Genomic DNA, 22,215 nt, shown 5'->3' on the forward strand with positions numbered 1-22,215 from the left:
CAACTTCAGCTATTGGATCTGAGCTCTGTTGCATGGAGGAATCTGGAATAAAAGAACCGCAAGGTATATTTTACTGATTCCCTTTTCATTGAGGAATTAAAGATGGCATGCAAAGAACTTCCTGCGTAGCGTGCTGTAATTTATGGCGACAATGTCCCCCTCTAGACAGCCTGTCTACCTATCTACAATGTGATCCACTACAAAAAAACTGTAACCTGTCCTCTGAATTGTTAGTGAAATGAACAAATGAACAATTCTTTGCTTTCTTCTAAATTCAGGATCATTCATCTATATACCTTAAATATCAGTTCATCACTGCAAATATTTGTTCTGTACCAGCCTGCTACCGGCCCTGCAGAAAAGGCAGGGACAACCCCTTTACAAACGGCAAGAGGCTGGAATTACGCCTGCCAAATTTATAGCTACAAAAACAAACAAGACACGAACCAAGAAACAGGAGCTTTTAAGAAACACGAACTATCCAAGCGGTTGCCTTCAGCAAACCAGCCCTCCCCACACATTCCCCTTATATAGAGTTCAGGGTGTGGCTTCTCTCTGCCTCCTTCCGAGAAGCCCCATTGCCTTCCTCTGTTTACTCCAAATTGACTGCCTCCTGCGTCGGGCGTCCTTGAACAGGGCCAGCTGTGGGTCATCTTCATCCACGCTGTCAGGCTCACACAGCTGGGTCTCCGTGGTGACCAAGTGGGAGGGGCCTGGCTGAGGGCTCTCATCAGCAAGATCTTCAACCCCCTCAGCAAGGTCTTCAACACCCCCCTCCTTCTCCTCTGAGTCGTCCGACCCAACTGCTGAACCCACAGGCTGACCCTGAATCACAACAATATTGTTTCTCTGTTTACTTGTAGCCATTCCTTGGAAATCCTTAAAGAAAATTTGACTTTCTTTTAAATGAAAATGATGACATGGTATATGTCATTTGTTGTTGTTTTTCCTCTGAGGTTTATTTACCTATTTTTAAGAACTGCTAAGGACCAGATGACTTTACTATGTCCTGATATGTAAAAACCATATAACTCTTTTTCATGTAATCCTATGAGCGCAGAGAAATGGATGGCTCTGCCCAAGTGGACCCAGGTGACTTTGTGAGCTGAGTTCTTCCCAAGAAGCTGCAACTGGGAGTACAGCCACTTCTCAGAAGCCGCCTGACCATGGATGGAAACTGCAGGCTGGTTGGAGAAGGCTGAAAGGGATGTGGATTCCAAAGATTTGGAGTTAAACAGACTCAATGTGTTATGAACTGGACTTTCTTAAGAAGATTGGAGAATGGACTTATTTTATTAAACTGGAAAACTATTTCGACTGAACATTTTGGGTAAAATGGATCGACAACTGAGGTTTATAATTTTTGGGAATAAGACACAATTGTTGGGAAAGCTCAATCAAAATCTTAAGGAAAAGCTTTATTATTAAGAATCAAAGGAATATATTTGTTCCTGGATGGATCAGACAATGATTGGGCTGACTTAACATAAATAACAAGCCATTGTAGGGAAATACAATAGATGGTTAAAAGAGGGCTTTAATGTTTAACTCATGTGTTCAGCACTTTGCCTTTATACACAATAGATAAATAAAGGAGAAATTGATTCTAACTAGAGGAAGAAATTCACAAATTTTGGGGCTGCTTTGCAAGGGTAGGAAACTAATATTGTTACAATATGTTTATCAACATTCAACTGATTTACTGTATGTAAATCCATTTTTGCCTTTTTAATGCACATTTTTTTAATGTTTTCCCCATCCTTGTTGTAATTTTTGTCCTTTTTCTTTTGAGTTTGTATTCTATCTTAATTTGCTTAATATTTTTTCTTTAAAAAGGCCCCTTACCAGAAGTAATTTCATGTAGCTGCTCTGTATCTATTTTCTAAGCTGCCTCTAAATCTAGAATGACAGCATCATAGGGTTGGAAAGCACCTCAGGGGTACTCAGGTCCAACCCACTGCTCAAGGCAGGAGCCTTATATAACCCCAGTCAAATGACTATCCGGTTTTTTCTGGAAAACCTCCAGTGATGGAGCATCCACAATGCCAGGAGGCCAGCTATTCCATTGATCAATTGCACTCACTGACAGAAAATTTCTCCTTACTTCTAGATTGGATCCTTCCAGCCACGAACTTCTTGTTCTGCCTTCTGTTGTCCTAGAGAATGGGTAGGCAACCTCGTCTCTTTTATGATGCATGGATTGCAAAACCCAGAATTCCTGAGTCAGTGTCAATGGGTCATAAAAGAGCCGAGGTTTCCTACCCATCCTAGAGAATAAGTTGATGTCCTCTTCGTGACAGCCCCTCAAATAGTGGAAGAGAGCCATCACGCCACCCCCAAACCTTGTCTTCCATGGCCTAGACATACCTAGCTCTCTGAACTGATTGTATGTGATGTTTTACCAGGCTGGAATTATCATTGAAACTTTTGTCACAATCAAGACATTAAAAGGCTTTCTCTCCTGTGTGAGTCCTCTGGTGTATCACCAGGTGGGAATTGCCTCTGAACCTTTTCCCACTTTCAGGACATTCAAAGGGTTTCTTTCCTGTATGAATCCTCTGGTGTCTCACAAGGCTGGAATTCTTTTCTCACAATCAGGACATTCAAAGGGTTTGTCTGCTGTGTGAGTCCTCTGGTGTGTTACCAGGCTGGATTTGTGATTGAAACTTTTTCCACAATCAGGACATTCAAAGGGTTTCTCTCCTGTGTGAGTCCTCTGGTGTGTCACAAGGCAGGAATTTTGACTGAAAGTTTTCCCACATTCAGAACATTCAAATGGTTTTTGTCCTGTGTGAGTCCTCTGGTGTCTCAAGAGGCAGGAATTGTCACTGAAACCTTTCCCACAATCAGGACATTCAAAGGGTTTCTCTCCTGTGTGAGTCCTCTGGTGTGTTACCAGGCTGGATTTGTGATTGAAACATTTTCCACAGATTGGACATTCAAAAGGTTTCTCTCCTGTGTGAGTCCTCTGGTGTATCACCAGGTGGGAAAAGCGACTGAAACTTTTCCCACAATTTGGACATTCACACGGTTTCTCTCCTGTGTGAGTCCTCTGGTTTGTCACCAAGCTGGATTTGTAATTGAAACTTTTTCCACAATCAGGACATTCAAATGGTTTTCCTCCTGTGTGAGTCCTGTGGTGTATCAGCAAGTGGGAATTGCAACTGAACCTTTTCCCACAATCAGGACATTCAAAGGGTTTCTCTCCTGTGTGAGTCCTCTGGTGTCTCAAGATGGAGGAATTGTCACTGAACCTTTTCCCACAATCAGGACATTCAAAGGGTTTCTCTCCTGTGTGAGTCCTCTGGTGTTTCACAAGACTGATATTCTGACTGAAACTTTTCCCACAATGAAGACATTCAAAAGGTTTCTCTCCTGTGTGACTCCTCTGGTGTATCACCAAGTTGGACTTTTGACTGAAACTTTTCCTACAGATAGGACATTCAAAGGGTTTCTCTCCTGTGTGAGTCCTCTGGTGACTCACCAGGTTGGAATTCTTACTGAAACCTTTCCCACAATCAGGACATTCAAAGGGTTTCTCTCCTGTGTGAGTCCTCTGGTGACTCAAGAGGTAGGAATTCTCACTGAAACTTTTCCCACAGTCAGGACATTCAAAGGGTTTATCTCCTCTGTGAGTCCTCTGGTGTGTCAGAAGGCTGGAATTCTGACTGAAACGTTTCCCACAGATAGGACATTCAAAGGGTTTGTCTCCTGTGTGACTCCTCTGGTGTATCACCAAGTTGGACTTTTGACTGAAACTTTTCCTACAGATAGGACATTGAAATGGTTTCTCTCCTGTGTGAGTTCTCTGGTGACTCACCAGCTTGGAATTCTTACTGAAACATTTCCCACAATCAGGACAATCAAAGGGTTTCTCTCCTGTGTGAGTCCTCTGGTGACTCAAGAGGCAGGAATTCTGACTGAAAGTTTTCCCACATTGAGGACATTCAAATGGTTTTTCTCCTGTGTGAGTTCTCTGGTGATTCACAAGGCTAATATTCTGACTGAAACTTTTCCCACAATCAAGACATTCAAAGGGTTTCTCTCCTGTGTGAGTCCTCTGGTGTATCACCAAGTTGGACTTTTGACTGAAACCTTTACCACAGATAGGACATTCAAAGGGTTTTTCTCCTGTGTGAATCCTCTGGTGTATCATCAGGTCGGAATTGAGAGCGAAACTTTCTCCACAGTCAGGACATTCAAAGGGTTTCTCTCCTGTGTGAGTTCTCTGGTGTATTACTAGGTGGGAATTATAACTGAAAGTTCTCCCACAGTCAGGACATTCAAAGGGTTTCTCTCCTGTGTGAGTCCTATGGCGTCTCATGACATGGAAATTTCTAATGAAACTGTCACACAATGAGTACAGTCATAGGTTTTCTCCCTGCTGTGAATCCTGATGTATCACCACGTTGCCATGCTCACTAAAGTATTTACTACACTAGAAGTGCTTTTATGGCTTTGCTCTTGACTTTTCATGTAAAGTATCCTTGACTTTTCATGTAAGATATCCTTGAGTTCTGAATAATCTACTTATTCCAGTTTGAAATCTTTCTTGATTTTCTCTCTTTTTTTCTAAGAGCTGCTGGAGGAGGAGAATTGTGTATTTTTCTGAAGGAAATGGAAAATATTTTGATTTCTGGCTTGATTTGCTTTTCTTTTCAACCTTGCTTGTTATTCTTAGCTGTCCAGAGTGCTCTTCTTCTATTCTTCCTTTCTATAAGATTTAAAGAAAAGCGTAAAATGGTGAGTGGTGTGAAAAAAGAAAACAAGTATACATTACAATGGAAAAGCAAACATGCCAGAATGATAGAATAATCTCTTACATTGCTTATGATTCATGTGATACATGGAATACTACCGACATCCATGTTCAAATATCCAATGAAATTCAGTTGTTGGTTTGGATAAAATTTGTTTTAGATAAAATTTCTCGGTCAATCACAAATTCTTAGCAATGCAAAGGGTTATTATCAAATACATCCGGAAGTGATGGGGATAGATTATATAAACAGCGGGGATAGTGAATTAATTGATACAGAACATCCCTGCATCTAGCAATCTAAAAACTATAGGGCTATCAGTGCATGTAACATAGATGTGTTTGTGGAGAAGAATATCAACCTTGCTGCCAAGCAAAATGAAGCTTTTAATAGCAAGTGCCACACAAAGTGCGCTAACCAAATAGGTGGTAAGACAATAGGGGAACTCAGGTACCACAAAGGTTATGTAGAAAACAAACACAGCGTCAGTCATAAAGGACTCAAATGTCTATACACCAATGCACAGAGTATGAACAGCAAACAGGGTGAACTAGAAATTCAGGTTAATGAGGGCAGATATGATATTGACGCCGTTACGGAAACATGGTGGGATGAAACCCACAAATGGAACACACAGCTAGAGGGATTTAAATTATTTAAAAGAAACAGACCAAATAAAAGAGGAAGTGGAGTTGCTCTCTGTATAAGAAATAACTACATGTCTACAGAAATAGAGCACAACAATGATGAAAACTGTAATCTTGAATGCATTTGGGTCAATATAAAAGGGAGAAAAAATGACATTGCCATAGGTGTATACTATAGGCCACCCAACCAAACAGAGGAAATAGATGAACTTTTTGCTAGTCAGCTAACTAAGGTATGTAGGAAGCACATCACAATAGTAATGGGGGACGTTAACTAGCCTGACATCAACTAGGAGACAAACTCTGCACCAAGTGGAAGATCAAACAGATTCCTGACAAACCTAGCAGACAACTTGCGTCTCACAAAAAGTAGAGAAGGGAACTAGAGGTTTAGCCATCTTGGATCTAATTCTCACAAACAGAGATGAAATGATAGAAGGTGTTGAAGCCACAGGAACCTTGGGAGGAAGTGATCATGAAATATTGGAATTCAACATGGAAGCACAAGCAATAGAATATGGTCAAACTAGAATCTTGGACTTCAAGAGAGCTAATTTCAATAAACATTAGAAGGCTTGGGAAGGATTCCATGGATGAGAATCCTCAAGGGGAAAACAACTCAAGAAGCTTGGGAAATTTTGAAAAGTGAGATAATAAAAGCCCAGTCTAGCACAATACCAACAAAGAGGACAAATAACAGCTCTCAAAAGAAACCAGCATGGCTGCATAAAAAACTCTGACAAACTGAAAGATAAAAGGTACAAGTATAGAAAGGGGAAAGAGGGGCACATAATTAAGTCAGAACATCAGCAAATAGCCCGAGCCTGCAAAGATGAAGTGAGGAAAGCTAAGGCTCATAATGAACTAAGGCTTGCGACCAAAGTAAAAAATAACAAAAAAGCTTCTTTCAACATGTAAAAAACAAGAAAAAAGTGAAGGAAATGATTGGTCCATTAGTGGGTGAAAGTGGCAAGAAGATGACAAGTAATACGGAGAAAGCAGAACTATTTTAACTTGTTTTTTAGGAAGTTACCTAGAGATGTGGTGGTTTACTTTACAAAGAGAGCAATTAGGGATGAAGTTATCCAAGTTGCTTATGATACTAAGCTTGTGGTTGCTGAGCAAGAAGTTTTGGTTTTAAAAGAGATTCCTCCAAAAATCTTAAGGAGAAGGAAAGATTTTGCCTTTTTGGCACAGGAACTTAAGAAATGTGACATCAAGTTTAGATGGGAGATTCCAGTGAGCATGGTGGTGATGCATGAAGGCAAGAGACACCGTTTGGTCACAGTGACTCAGGCACGTGATTTTTACAGTAAAGTTTTAAAAGCAACCCCTCCACCACTTTTGGAATCTGTAAAGGGAAATGGCGAGGGAAAGCCTCAAGATGCTGAAGGAATACAGACAGAGGAGAATGGTACTGGAGGGGATCAAATTACAGTTTCATTGGCAGCTGCTAGAGAGCAGAGGATGACGCGTGCCGCCTTAAAGACGAGTGATACAAGAGCAAGAGCAAGATCAGCAGAAAGTTATGGAACCTCCAAAGCGTACTTATAGCGAAGCTGTGGGAGGGGCGCGGCCTAAGGAAGTGAAAGGGGTCCTGGCAGACGTGCTCCAGAAGCTTCGAGATGCCAAGAATGGCAACTAAGTTCCTAACCTGGAATGTTAATGGATTAAACTCACCACAGAAGAGAAAGAAAGTTTTTCAATATTTAAAACAATTTAAGACTGACGTTATCTGCTTGCAAGAAACGCATATTAGGGTTATGGACCAAAAGTACTTGTTGAATTCAAGGTTGGGTACGCAATTTATTGCTTCTGCAATGAATAAGAAAAATGGAGTGGTTATTTATGTTAAGAATACTCTGACAGCGGAACTAATTGAAGTAGATAAACAAGGAAGATATGTTATGATAGATTTGCTGTTAGAAGGCAAAAAAACGCTTTTAGTTGGACTGTATGCTCCTAATCAACAACAAGCTGACTTTTATAGTTCACTACATACAAAGATTACCCAGTTGGATTATAAATCTTTTATTTTTATGGGAGATTGGAATGGTGTCTTGGATGTACAGCTGGACAAATCTGTTTTTTTTAAACATGCCCTGAGTCATGCTAGATTGCCTAAATCTTTTTTTGAAATGAAGGATGATCTGGAATTGCGAGACATTTGGCGAGAAACACATTTACATGAAAAGGATTATACTTTTTTTTCTGATAGACACCAATCTTTTTCTAGGATTGATTTTATATTACTGACTAATGATTTTTTTCTAGGATTAAGAAGATAAAGATTTGTGCAAGAACTATATCTGACCATAGTCCAGTCTGGTCAGAGATCAACAAGGACAATAGAGATAGGCGCTCCTGACGTGTAAATGAGAATTTGTTTAGAAATCAGAGAAATGTGGAAGAATGCAAAAAGCAGATGAAGGACTTTTTTGAAATTAATATGAACAAGGATACTTCTATGGACATGGTTTGGGATGCTAGCAAAGCCTTTATGAGAGGGGTGTTAATATATATGAATAATAAATACAGACGTAATTTGGAAGTTAGGAGGAAAGAACTGGAGAATGAAATTAGGGAAAAAGAAAAGGCCCTAACTTTGAATCCATCGGATGTGAAGATTAAAGAGGTTATTAACTTGCTAAGAGGACAATTTGATAAGTTGATGGCTGATCAGGTGGCAACTAACTTACGGTTTGCTAGGCATAATACTTTTTGCAATGCCAATAAACCAGGTAGGTGGTTAGCTTACAGGTTAAGGAAAAAACAAAGGGCTTCTAACATAGATAAAATTGAACATAAAGGCAAGGTTGTGTTTCAACAGGATCTTATTAAGGAAGCCTTTGTGGACTTTTATTCCAAATTATATGCTAAAGATAAGATTAATGAAACAGACATTGACGTATATCTGAAGAATGCTAACATCCCGGTTCTTACACAAGAACAAAAGGCAGAGATTAATCAGTTGATAACAGAAGAAGAAATTCTTTTAGCAATTAAGCAACTGAAGGTGGATAAAGTGCCAGGTACGGATGGACTGACTGCGGTCTATTACAAAAATTTACAATCGGAGATGATAAAGCCATTAAGGGAATTGTTTCAGACAATTCAAAGGGGAGGAAGGGTGCCTCCGTCTTGGAGAACTGCTTTTATTTCTTTGATTCCGAAGGAAGATCAGGATGTTACTCAAGTAAGAAACTACAGACCAATATCACTTTTAAATACAGACTACAAGATATTTGCTAAGGTTTTAGCTAATAGATTGATGAGTGTTTTGCAACAGATGATTCATGGGGATCAAACTGGGTTTATTAGTGGTAGACAAATGAAAAATAATGTGAGGCATATAGTTGATGTGGTGGAGTTTTTGGAAAGGAACAACCAGATCCCTGCGGCGTTAATCTTTCTAGATGCTGAAAAAGCTTTTGATCAACTGGATTGGCAATTTCTGATGAAAGTTCTAGATAAAATGAATTTTGGGGATAAATTTTTACAACCAATTAGGGCATTATATCAAAAGCAAACTGCCCGAATAATAGTAAATAATAGCCTGACTGAAGAATGCAATATTGAGAAGGGCACAAGACAAGGGTGTCCGTTATCACCTCTATTATTTGTTTTAACATTGGAGATATTATTGATAAAAATACGGAATTCGAGATGGCAAAGATTTCGGCTTATTTGAAAGATCACTCGCAAGAACGTTACATTATGGAGTGGAAAAAATGGATTGATTATATCCAGAACAAATATGGGACTAAGAAGTTTCATGTAGCATTTGAATAAGTCTTCCTTTTTTTTCTCCTTTTTTTTCTTTTCTTTATTTTATATATCTTATATTAATAGTGTTTGTAGCTATCCTATATGAGCTAGAGAGAGATGGATCTCAGAGTTTATGGTTGTTAGCATATGAATGTTTATGATTGGGTTTTTTTTGGTTTTTTATACCTTGTACTTAGCTCTGGGAAGTCGGGGGGGGAGGGAGGGAGGGAGGGATAGGGGAGGGCTAGGGGGGATTGTTAAAGATAAAATGTATGATAAAACTTTTCAATAAAAAAAAATACGGAATTCGGAAAAAATTAAGGGTATTCAAATTAGAGATCAGGATTATAGATTGAGGGCGTTTGCAGACGATCTGGTTGTTACGGTGACTCAGCCAGAAAACTCTGTTGTGGACCTGATGGAGATAATAATGCAATATGGGAAGGTTTCTGGATTTAAGGTTAATGTACAAAAAACAAAATTTTTAGCCCAAAACATGACAGTATCGCAAAAGGCCCTTTTAGAAGGATTAACTGGATTTGAGATTGTTAAAAGGGTTAAATATTTGGGGGTGTATTTGTCACCCTCAAATGCAAAGTTATATAAAATTATGAAAAGTTATGGGGAAAAATTAAAAAAGAATTGTCTTTACTGGGAAGAATTGCAGCAGTGAAAATGAATGTCCTGCCTTATTTTTATTTCAAATGATACCGATTCTTAAAAAAGACTCTAATCTGGAAGAATGGCAACGGGGTATCAATAAATTTGTGTGGGCAGGGAAAAGGCCACGAGTTAAACTTAAGATTATGAGAGGATGGAAGAGAAATTTAGTGCGATGAGGGTAGACATTTTGTCTACAGTGGAAAGTGTGGCTGAATGTGTACAAGGCCTGGAAGAAAAAGTGGAAGATTTGACTCAAAAAAATGCTGTACTAGAAGTTAAGGTATTGGAGAATGAAGACAAAGCGGACAGAGAGTTAAGCCTTGTTCAGTTTTACCAGATGCAGTATGCTATTAGAATTAGGGGCTTAAAAGAAAATATTAAAGAAGATTTAAAGCAGCTGATTTCTGAAGCCCTGGAAGCAGTATTGGGTCAGCCAGCATCTGAAATAAAGGCATGTATGGATAAAGTTTTTCGTGTAAACTCATGGATTGCCAGACAGAGGAAGCTACCCAGAGATGTGGTGGTTTATTTTACAAAAAGAGAAATTAGAGATGAAGTTATTCAAGCTGTCTATGATACTAAAGTAGTGGTTGCTGACCAAGAAGTTTTGGTTTTAAAGGAAATCCCTCCAAAGATCTTAAGGAGAAGAAAGGACTTTGCATTTCTGGTGCAGGAACTTAAACAACGTGACATAAGGTTCAGATGGGAGATTCCAGTAGGGCTGGTGGTAATGCATGAAGGTAAAAGATACCGTCTGGTTACTGTGGCACAGGCGCGTGAATTCTACAATAATGTTTTAAAAGCAACTCCACTATCACTTCTGGAAGCAGCAAAGGGATCTGGAGAAGGGAAACCTCAAGAGGCTGAAGATGGACAGACAGAGGAGAATGGTGCAGGAGTGGATCAAACTATAACTTTGTTGGCTGACGCTGGAGAGCAGAGGGTGACGCGTGCTGCTTTAAAAAGAGCAAAACAAGTAAAAGAACAAGACCAGCAGAAGTTTTTGGAATCTTCAAAGCGTACTTACAGCGAGGCAGTGGGAGGAGCGCGGCCTAAAGACGGCAAGGCCATTGGTGAGGTGCTCCAAAAGCTTCGGGGCGCTAAGAATGGCGACTAAATTTTTGACTTGGAATGTTAATGGATTGAACTCGCCTCAGAAGAGAAAGAAAGTTTTTTTTATATTTAAAACAATTTAAGACTGATGTTATATGTTTGCAAGAAACGCATATTAGGGCTATGGACCAAAAGCTTTTATTGAACTCAAGACTGGGTACGCACTTTGTTGCCTCTGCAATGAATAAGAAAAATGGAGTGGTTGTTTATATTAAAAGTGCCATAACAGCGGACTTAATTGAAGCAGACAAGCATGGAAGATACGTAATGATAGACTTGTTGCTAGAAGGCAAAAAAACGCTTTTAGTTGGACTGTATGCCCCTAATCAACAACAACAACAGGCTGACTTTTTTAGTTTACTTCATACAAAGCTTACCCAGTTGGATTACAAATCGTTTATTTTTATGGGGGATTGGAATGGTGTACTGGACGTACAGATGGACAAGGCTGGCTTTTTTAAGCGTATTCCGTGTCATGCCAGATTGCCAAAGTCTTTTTTTGAAATGAAGGATGATTTGGAATTGCGAGATATTTGGCGTGACATACACCCGCATGAAAAGGATTATACTTTTTTTTCTGATAGACATCAATCTTTTTCTAGGATTGATTTTATTTTGCTGACTAATGATTTTTTTTCTAGGATTAAAAAGGTGAAGATTTGTGCAAGAGCTATTTCTGACCATAGCCCAGTATGGTTAGAGATTAATAAGGATAATAGAGATAGGCGCTCGTGGCGCGTAAATGAGAATTTGTTTAGAAACCAGAAAAATGTTGAAGAGTGTAAACAGCGAATGAAGGATTTTTTTGAACTTAATATGAATAAGGATACCTCTATGGATATGGTCTGGGATGCTAGCAAGGCCTATATGAGAGGAGTGTTGATATATATGAACAATAAACATAGACGTATTTTGGAAGCTAGAAGGAAAGAATTGGAGAATGAAATTAAGGAAAAAGAGAATGCTTTGATTCTGAATCCATTGGATGTGAAGACTAAGGAGGCTATTAAGCTATTAAGAGGACAATTTGATAAATTAATGGCTGATCAAGTGGCAACCAATTTGAGGTTTGCCAGGCATAATACTTTTTGCAATGCTAATAAGCCAGGTAGATGGCTAGCTTATAGACTAAGGAAAAAGCAGAGGGCCTCTAACATAGACAAAATTGAACACAAGGGAAAAATGGTGTTTCAACAGGATTTTATTAAGAAAGCCTTTGTGGATTTTTATTCTAAATTATATGCTAAGGAGAAGATTAATGAAAAAGACATTGATGAATATTTGGAGAATGCTAGCATCCCGGTGCTTACACAAGTACAAAAAGAGGAGATTAATCAACTGATTACAGAAGAAGAAATACTTACAGTAATTAAGGAACTGAAGGTAGATAAAGCGCCAGGTACAGATGGTTTGACGGCGGCCTACTACAAAAATTTACAATTAGAGATGGTTAAACCGTTAAAGGAACTGTTCCAGACAATCCAGCGAGGGGGAAAGGTGCCTCCATCTTGGAGAACTGCCTTTATCTCTTTGATTCCGAAGGAAGACCAAGATGCTACTCAAGTAAAAAACTATAGACCGATATCACTATTAAATACAGACTATAAGATATTTGCTAAGGTGTTGGCTAATAGATTGATGAGGGTTCTGCAACGGGTGATTCATGGGGATCAAACTGGGTTTATTAGTGGTAGGCAAATGAAAAATAACGTGAGGCATATAGTAGATGTGTTGGAATTTTTGGAAAGGAACAACCAGATCCCTGCGGCGCTAATTTTTTTAGACGCTGAAAAAGCTTTTGATCAATTGGATTGGCAATTTTTGATGAAAGTTTTAGACAAAATGAATTTTGGGGATAGATTTTTGCAACCAATCAGGGCATTATATCAAAAACAAACAGCCCGAATAATAGTTAACAATAGTCTGACAGAAGTATGTAATATTGAGAAGGGCACAAGGCAAGGGTGTCCGTTATCGCCCTTGTTATTTGTGTTAACATTGGAGATATTATTGGTAAAAATACGAAATTCGGAAAGAATTAAGGGTATACAGATTAGAGATCAGGATTATAGATTGAGAGCGTTCGCAGACGATCTGGTTGTTACAGTGACCCAGCCGGAGAGCTCTGTTGTGGACCTGATGGAGATAATAATGCAATATGGGAAGGTTTCTGGATTTAAAGTTAATGTACAGAAAACTAAAATTTTGGCTAAAAACATGACAGCATCGCAAAAGGCCCTTTTAGAAGGGTTAACTGGATTTGAGATTGTCAAAAGGGTTAAATATTTGGGGGTGTTTTTGTCGCCCTCTAATACAAAATTATATAAAAATAACTATGAAAAATTATGGGGAAAAATCCAAAAAGAAATGGAGAGTTGGGAAAAACTGCAATTGTCTTTGTTGGGGCGAATAGCAGCAGTAAAAATGAATGTCCTGCCTAAATTTTTATTTTTATTTCAAATGATACCGGTTCTTAAGAAAGATTCTAATTTGGAGGAATGGCAGAGAGGTATCAATAAATTTGTTTGGGCAGGGAAAAGGCCACGAGTTAAACTTAAGATTATGCAGGATACTCGTGAAAGAGGTGGTCTTAAAATGCCTAACTTTAAATTATATTATGAAGCTGCTGCGTTAGCAGGTATAAGTGATTGGATTAATTTGACACAAGAGAGATTATTAAATCTTGAGGGCCACGACTTGCTGTTTGGCTGGCATGCATATTTGTTGTATGATAAGAAGGTAGATAATGTGTTTAGAGTGCATATTTTAAGACAGGCTTTGCTGAGAGTTTGGAAGAAGTACAGACATAAGTTAGATTGTAAGATACCATTGTGGGCAATTCCAAAACACGCAATAGAAAATATACATGCTGGTTTCAAACATGATGTGACTACGTACAAGGAGATCCTAAGTTTGGAAAGAAATGTTTGGTGTTTGAAGCCATATAGTCTCTTGCGAGACGAGAAGATTGTTCAAAATTGGTTTCAATATACTCAGCTACGGGCCAGGTGGAAAGAAGATCAGAAAAATGGTTTTACAATGACTGATGAAAATCTGATGAAGCAAATTAGAAATCAGGGACCAGCACATATTAAACGGATATATCTTGCATTGATAGAGATTGATTCAGAAACAGAACTCGTTAAGGATTGTATGATAAAATGGGCCCAAAACATCCAGGAAGTTATCACAATGGACACGTGGGAAAAGATTTGGGTGAGGAACGTAAAATTTACACAAGCTCAAAACTTAAGAGAGAACTTTTATAAAATGTTTTATAGATGGCATTTAGATCCTAAAAAGCTTGCAAGTATGTATCCGAACTATCAGCCAAAATGCTGGAGATGTGGAGATGAAGATGCAACATATTTTCATGTATGGTGGACTTGTAAAAAGATCAAGGTTTTTTGGATAAAAATTTGGTGGAATATGCAGAAGATTTTTAAGCAAAGGATAAAGTTTTGTCCGCAACTCTTTTTGTTGGGAATAATTACGGATGTTACGGTTGTGGACACTAAGTTGATGTTAAATTTAATTACGGCAGCAAGACTTTTGATAGGTCAGTATTGGAAGAAAGAGGAACTGCCGACCATAGAAGAGTGGACTTTAAAGGTCTCCGACCTGGCAGAGATGGCGAAGATTTCGGCCTATTTGAAAGATCACTCACAAGAACGTTATATTATGGAATGGAGAAAATGGATTGAGTTTATCCAGAACAAGTATAGGGTTAAGAAGTTTTATGTAGCATTTGAATAAGTCTTCTTTCTTTTTTTCTTTTTCTATTTTAGTTTCTTTATATATATTTAATATTACTAAGGTTTGTCTTATCCTATATAAGCTAGAGAGTGATGGATTTTAGAGTTTATGGTTGTTAGTATATGGTTGTTTATGATTGTTTTTTTATATATATACCTTGTATTTAGCTCTGGGAAGTCGGGGGGGAGGGGGGGAGGGGGGAGAGGTAGGGGGGGAGGGAGGAGGGAGGGGGAGGGGGGATTCTTAAAGAAAAATTGTATGTTAAAACTTTTCAATAAAAAAAAAAGATTATGCAGGACACGCGTGAAAGAGGTGGTCTTAAAATGCCCAATCTTAAATTATATTATGAAGCTGCTGCGTTGTCAGGAATAAGTGATTGGATTAATTTGACACAAGGGAGATTATTAAATCTTGAGGGCCACGACTTGTTATTTGGCTGGCATGCATATTTGTTGTATGATAAGAAGGTAGATAATGTGTTTAAAGTGCATATTTTAAGACAGGCATTGTTGAGAGTTTAGAAGAAGTATAGACATAAGTTAGACTACAAGATGCCGTTGTGGGCAATCCCGAAACATGCAATAGAAAACATAAATGTTGGCTTCAAACATGATGTGACTACGTACAAGGAGATCTTAAGCTTGGAGAGGAACGTCTGGTGTTTGAAGCCGTATAATCTTTTGCGAGATGAGAAGATCGTTCAAACTTGGTTTCAATATGGTCAATTACGTGCCAGGTGGAAAGAAGACCAGAAAATTGGTTTCTCAATGACTGATGAAAATTTGGTAAAGCAAATTAGAAACCAGGGTCCAGCACATATCAAACAGATTTATCTTGCATTGATAAAAATTGACTCAGAAACAGAACTTGTTAAAGACTGTATGATAAAATGGGCTCAGAATATTCAAGAAGTTATTACAATGGACACGTGGGAAAAGATCTGGGTGAGGATGATGACAGGTAATACGGAGAAAGCAGAACTATTTAACTCATTTTTTGCATCTGTCTTTACACTGGGCGCTATCTAACAAAATGAAATTCAATGATGAAAAAAGTAAGGTTCTACATTTACGCAAGAAAAAAGAAATGTACAGGTATAGTATAGGGGGTACCTTGCTCAATAGTAGTAACTGTGAGAGTGATCTCGGAGTCCTAGTAGACAATCACTTCAATATGAGCCAGCAGTGTGCTGCAGCTGCCAAAAAAGCCAACACAGTGCTAGGCTGCATTAACAGAGGGACAGAATCAAGATCAAGTGAAGTATTAATACCACTTTACAATGCCTTGGTAAGGCCACACTTGGAATAATGCATCCAGTTTTGGTCACCATGATGTAAAAAAGATGTTGAGACACTAGAAAGAGTACAGAGAAAAGCAACAAAGATGATTAGGGGACTGGAGGCTAAAACATAAAAGGAACGGTCACTGGAATTGGGAATGTCTGATCTAATGAAGAGAAGAACGAAGGGGTGACATGATAACAGCAGTGTTCCAATATCTCACGGGCTGCCACAAAGAGGAGGGAGACAAGCTATTTTCCAAAGCGCCTGAAAGGAGGACAAGAAGCAACAGATGGAAACTAATCAAGGAGAGAAGCAACCTAGAACTAAGGAGAAACTTCCTGACAGTTAGAACAATTAACCAGTGGAACAATCTGCCTCCAGAAGCGGAGAATGCTACAACAGTGGAAGTTTCTAAGAAGAGACTAGACAGCCATTTGTCTGAAATGTTATACGGGTTTCCTCCCTGAGCAAGGGGTTGGACTAGAGGACCTCCATGATCCCTTCCAATATTATTATTATTATTATTATTATTATTATTATTATTATTATTATTATTATTATTATTCCAGATATATGCATACAGAGAGAAATACAGATTAAAGATACAGACTCCTATAAAAGTACATATGAAGAAAATCTGTCTTTCAAGCCTGGAAAAATGTCCTAAGATAGTTTAGCGATGTGGCGGCTTTAACTGATGGATAACAGAATAACAGAGGTGGAAGGGACCTTGAAGGAAGAATTTTAATGGTGGAAATGACGATATATCAAAAAACGATGTTAATAATAGCAATATATGCACCAAACAATAAACAAGAAATATTTTATCTAAACCAAACAGGGAAATATTGGAAATGGAATATCAAAATATTTGTTTAGTAGGAGGCTTTAACGCAATTGTGAATTAAAGGTGTTTGTTAAAATGGCAGAAGAAATCTGCGTATAGAATGTCTGGAAAGAAATGAGCCCAAAAGACTCAGTATACATTTTATTCAAATAGACACAAATCCTGGTCTAGAATTGATACGATATGGATGTCCCCTAAATTAAGAACCAATATACGTGAGGTTGAGATAGAACCCAATATTTGGGCTGACCATAATCCGAGGAAGCTGAGTTGGACAGGAGTAAAGAAGAAATCAAGGTGAACATTGAATCAACTCTTATTAAATAAAAAAGAAGACACTTCACTCCAGTACACATGGGATACAGCCAAAGCATACTTCAGAGGATTAGCTATAATTTATGCGGCTGAAAAGAATACAGAGAAAAAGCCACATTGTAAAACGCTAAGGAAAGAGTTTTAAAAATCGGAGCTAGAGCTTCAAAACGATCCACAAAAAATCTCTTAAGAGACAAATGGAGATAATTAAACATAAGCTAAACCTAACAGAGTCAGAAGAATTTGCTCAACAAATGAAAAGGGCAAAATAATGTTTTTAAAAAATGCAAATAAACCAGCAAGACGGTTTATAAAAATTGAAAAAGTTGATAAAGAAATTGCAAGATGAGAAGGGAGATGTGTAACTCCAAAATAAGGCAATAAAAAATAGTTAAAGAATATTGTGAAAAATCCACAAATCATAAATAAACGCTTTCAAGCTATATTAACCTAACAGCAAGATGTGCAACGATAAAAGATAACTACATAAAATTATTAATCAATTAAAATTAGATCTAGAAAAATGGAAAAATGTACAATTATCAGGAAGAATAGCTACTGTGAAAATGAATAGTTTACCAAAACTGCTCTTCTTGTTCCAAACAGCACCTATAAAAGTAGAGAAGAAATTTTTTGATGATTTAAATACTTTGATTTTGAAATTTATTTGCCAAGTAAGGAAAGCTAGAATTATCCGGCCCGAATCTGAGCGATTTTATCCGCCAGATATTGACTAAATTCCTCGGCCGGGCGATTATCTGCGGACGCGATGAGGGCAGCGAAGTATTTGGACTTCACTGCCTCCATCGCTGCGAGATAAGACCTCGTGAAGGTTCTTAGTCGCAATCGATCAGACTCAGACCGGCTGGACCTCCAACAGCTCTCTAGGCTCCGTCTCCGACGCTTCATCTCCTGAAGCTCCATGGAGAACCATGGTGCCTGCCGGGATCTGTGCCGGGTCAGGGGCCACATGGGAACAACACGGTCGAGTGCCTCCGTGGCCGCCCTTTCCCAGGCTTCCACTAAGGCATCGACCAGGCTGTGAGCAAAGATGGCAGGCACAGATCCAAGCGCCTCCTGGAACCGTTCAGGGTCCATTAGGCGCCTGGGACGGAACCACCTGGTCGGTTCCATAACCCCGCGACAGGGGGGGGGGCGAAGCGGAAGGCCAGCCGCAGGAGGTGATGATCGGTCCATGACAGGGGAGTAATAAATGGAGATCCCCCTCCCAGATCATCAAGCCACCATCCAGATAGAAAAATAAGATCGTGTGACCCCCCCCCATGAGTCGGGCCCTGAATTACCTGGGTCAGGTCCATGGCCGTCATGGAGGTCATGAACTCCCGAGCCAACCCTGACGAACCTCCCAGGAATGGCAGGTTAAAGTCCCCCAGAACCATAAGTCTGGGGAACTCAACCACCAACCCTTAGAGGGTGTCGAGGAGCTTGGGCAGGGCTGCTGCTACACAGGTAGGCGAAAGATACGCCAGCAACAAGCCCAACAGAACCCCAGGGCCAAATCTGAGGAGGAGCGACTCACACCCAACTATCTGAGTAATGGTAGCCTCCTGCAGACACAAGGTCTCCCTTACAACCACAGCAACACCCCCACACCTTCCCTGAGCCTGAGGCTGGTGAAGCACACGGAAACCTGGTGGGCAAAGTTCAGTCAGAGGGACACCTTCCTCTGGGCCCAACCAGGTCTCAGTAATGCAAGCCAGATAGGCATGCTCCTCCTCAACCAACTCGCGGATAAGGGGAGCCTTATTAACTACCAATCTGGCATTAAGGTACATCAGCCTGAGCTCAGGGGCCTGCTCATCCCCGCTCCCGGGAATACAGGGTAAAACCGGGGGGTCGGAGCGCACCACCTCTTGAAGATAGCGGGGGCGTGCTCCCGAATGTTGATGCGGCCCCCCGTACAACCACCTGTTGCCATTCCCAATCGTCGTGGGGATCCGCAACCCCACCCCTCCTTCCGGAGACCTGGAGGCGCCCAACCCAAGCCCAGTCCCACCGCGACCTGTCACAAGCCTGGACTGAAATTCGGTTGGTGGAAGACCCCCAGATTCCAACCCAAACCGCAACCCAACCCTCCCCCTTAACCCCTGAAAAAATAACCCCTAAGAAACAGATCAGGGGTCTCTTCCTAACAATAAACCGGAGACCCCAATCCATACCTAGCCATTATCAAGCATACGGCTTAATATGGCTAAAAGATTGGTTAACTCTCAGACATAAAAGACTCTTATATCTAGAAGGACATGATCCACAACTAGGATGGTATGCATTTCTATGGTATGAGAATAATAATAATATATACTTTCAAAATCACTATATAAAAATTATACTATTTTTTGTGTACGAAAAGCTAAAAGCTAAAATCTACTTGAGAATCTCAGGATGGCTTTCAATGATGGAAGCGTTTGTTCACCCAAAAAAAATGGGCATATAAACATACTTTGGATACAGAAGGGAAAGAGCCTTGGTGGAGCAGTGGGCTAATGACTCCTTAAGTAACACCAGCTGCCTGCAATTAGTGCAGGTTCGCGTCCCACCAGGCTCAAGGTTGACTCAGCCTTCCATCCTTCCGAGGTAGGTAAAATGAGGACCCAGATTGTTGGGGGCAATAAGCTGACTTTGTAATAATGCCGCTTGGGGGGGAGGGCGAAAGCCCTAATAAGAAGGCATATACATAGAATGAAGGCTATTGCTAAGCACATTGATTTGTGCTTTAGATTGTAAGCTGCCCTGAGTCTTCGGAGAAGGGTGGGATATAAATGGGATTAAAAAAAAATCTAAATAAGAGCTTGTAGATCAAAAATGGAGGATGAACAAGTGAAAGAAACGATACAGTGGGCAAAAAACTTTGGATATTTTTATTTTAATCCCATTTATATCCCGCCCTTCTCCGAAGACTCAGGGCGCCTTACAATCTAAGCACAAATATAATATAGAATAAGAGAAATGGCAAAATCTTTGGGAAAGAAATTATAAATTGACCATGGCAACTTCTTATAAAAAAAACTGATATAAAATGTTCTACAGATGGCATTTACTATCTGCTAGATTAGCAAAAATGTTTTAAAATATGTCCAGTAAATGTTGGAAATGTAATCAATCAAACACCTGGCACATATTACCCTATGTGGTGGCCTTGTGTTAAAGCAAAAAAAATTAATTGGGAAACATGTAGATTTTAAACTCTTTTTTAATTAGGGATAAGAGCAGAAAAAATTAATAAGCAAATGTATATTTAACATTGCATGTATTAACAGCAGCAGGGACTGTATTTGCTCAGCACTGGAAGAATGAAGAAAGACCACTAGACAAAGAGATAATCAAGAAGATATTGGACTGTGCTGAAATGGACAGACTTACATTGAGGATCAAAGAGAAAGAAGATTCAGAATATTTTCAAACATGGAAATTATTTCATCAATGGTTGGAGAAAAGAGGTAGACACTAAGAATGTAACTTGTATTAATTATTAAGCAAACAAATTGGACCAGACAACATGATGTTTATTAAGCACGAATCAAACGTCCTAATAGAAAATTAGTTTTTAAAAATTGTAAAAAAACAACAAAGAATAACACTTGGAAGGGACCTTGGAGGTCTTCTAGTCCAATCCCCTGCTCGGGCAGGAGACACGGTTTCCATTCCTGGCAAATGGCTGTCCAGTCTCCTCTTAAAAACCTCCAGTGATGCAGCACCCACAACTTCTGGAGGGAAGCCATTCGCAAAGAATCAACCTTCGCTTGAAGGAGACTTTTTAAATCTGCCCACCAGCAGAAAAATTGCAGCCCCCAATTTAACAGCCGACTGAAAAGTTGGGGAGGGAAGGAAAATGCAGCAGCCGCAGCAGCTGACCTGCTTCAGCCTAGTTCAGGGGTAGGCAACCTCGGCTCTTTTATGACTCATGGACTTCAACTCCCAGAATTCCTGAGCCAGCACGGCTGGCTCAGGAATTCTGGGAGTTGAAGTCCATGAGTCATAAAAGAGCCGAGGTTGCCTACCCATGGCCTAGTTGCTTCTCTGCTTGGACAGCCCCGCTTGCTCCCGGCTTCTCCTCCGACCTGCCCTCCACTCACCTCCCAGCTGCTGCTTCCATCCTTGGAAGAGCAGAAAAGCCGCTCTGCACACCACCTTCCTCCCGTGAGTTATTCGGAAGAGGAAGTTCCTTTGCCCTTCTCCTCCTCTCATTCTTTCTAGGAATGAAGTACTCTATGTTTTTAACTCCTTTAAATTCAACCTGTGGCTGTCTGCTGAATTACAGTATCCGCTTTCTAGAGATAGATGTTGCCTATTCGATCTATCAGAATAGAGCTGGAAGGGACCTGCCCTCCACTCACCTTCCCGCTGCTGCTTCGACCCTGGAAAGAGCACAAAAGCCACTTTGCACGCCAACTTCCTCCGATGAGTGAGCAGGAAGAGGAGGTTCTTCTGCGCTTCTCACCTCTTCCCATCCTTTCTAGCAATACAGTACTCGATGGTTTTAACTCCTTTAAACTCAAACACAGATGCCGCCTACGGTACTGTCCACTTTCTAGGCACAGATGTTGCCTGTTTGCAAATAGGTGGCGAAAAGCAGGCTCGTCTCGACTCTGCCTGAGGCGTTTGCACGATTTCCCGATTTCTCCATTAGGTCACAGAGAGAAAAATATGCAGCAGGGCCTCGAAAATGGGGGCTAAGAAAGAGGGGGCAATTTTGAATATATGGTAGAAGTAATATTTCTAAAATAATTTTTTAAAAAGAAAACAAAATGGAATAGAATATCCCACCAAAGCACATGGCCAACTGATCACCAGGCTAACTTGTTTAGAGGGACACCCTTGCACTGCTGTTTTTCGTGCACATCTGGTAGGTTTTGGATGGGGATAGTGGCCATTTCAACTGTTGGATCTGAGCTCTGTTGCATGGAGGAATCTGGAATAAAAGAACTGCAAGATATATTTTACTGATTCCCTTTTCATTCAGGAATTAAAGATGGCCACACAAAGAACTTCCTGCGTAGCGTGCTGTAATTTATGGCGTAAATGTCCCTCCCACTGGACAGTCT

The 22,215-nt window shown here is 39.9% G+C and overlaps 1 protein-coding gene across 2 annotated transcripts; it reads right to left on the bottom strand.

Moving 5' to 3' along the window:
• Window positions 1–1,280: 1,280 nt before the first annotated feature.
• On the bottom strand, window positions 1,281–21,785 carry LOC308660988 (uncharacterized protein). 2 transcript variants are annotated; one of them, XM_081315644.1, is made up of 3 exons: window positions 21,508–21,785; window positions 17,732–17,761; window positions 1,281–4,714 (listed from the first exon to the last, which is right to left on the bottom strand). In XM_081315644.1, the coding sequence occupies exon 3, from the start codon at window positions 4,322–4,324 to the stop codon at window positions 2,567–2,569; it is 1,758 nt and encodes a 585-aa protein (XP_081171770.1). In that variant the 5' UTR covers window positions 4,325–4,714; window positions 17,732–17,761; window positions 21,508–21,785; the 3' UTR covers window positions 1,281–2,566. The 2 variants fall into 2 exon arrangements, with proteins under 2 accessions (XP_081171770.1, XP_081171769.1); XM_081315643.1 differs by lacking the exon at window positions 17,732–17,761.
• Window positions 21,786–22,215: the final 430 nt, after the last annotated feature.

This window comes from Vipera berus (assembly GCF_964194415.1).
Source record: "Vipera berus genome assembly, chromosome: 2".
Lineage (NCBI taxonomy): Eukaryota > Metazoa > Chordata > Lepidosauria > Squamata > Viperidae > Vipera > Vipera berus.

Excerpts from the sequence above, each read along its gene's own strand:
- LOC308660988 (XM_081315643.1), bottom strand. The coding sequence starts at position 4,324 with ATGAGACGCCATAGGACTCACACAGGAGAGAAACCCTTTGAATGTCCT.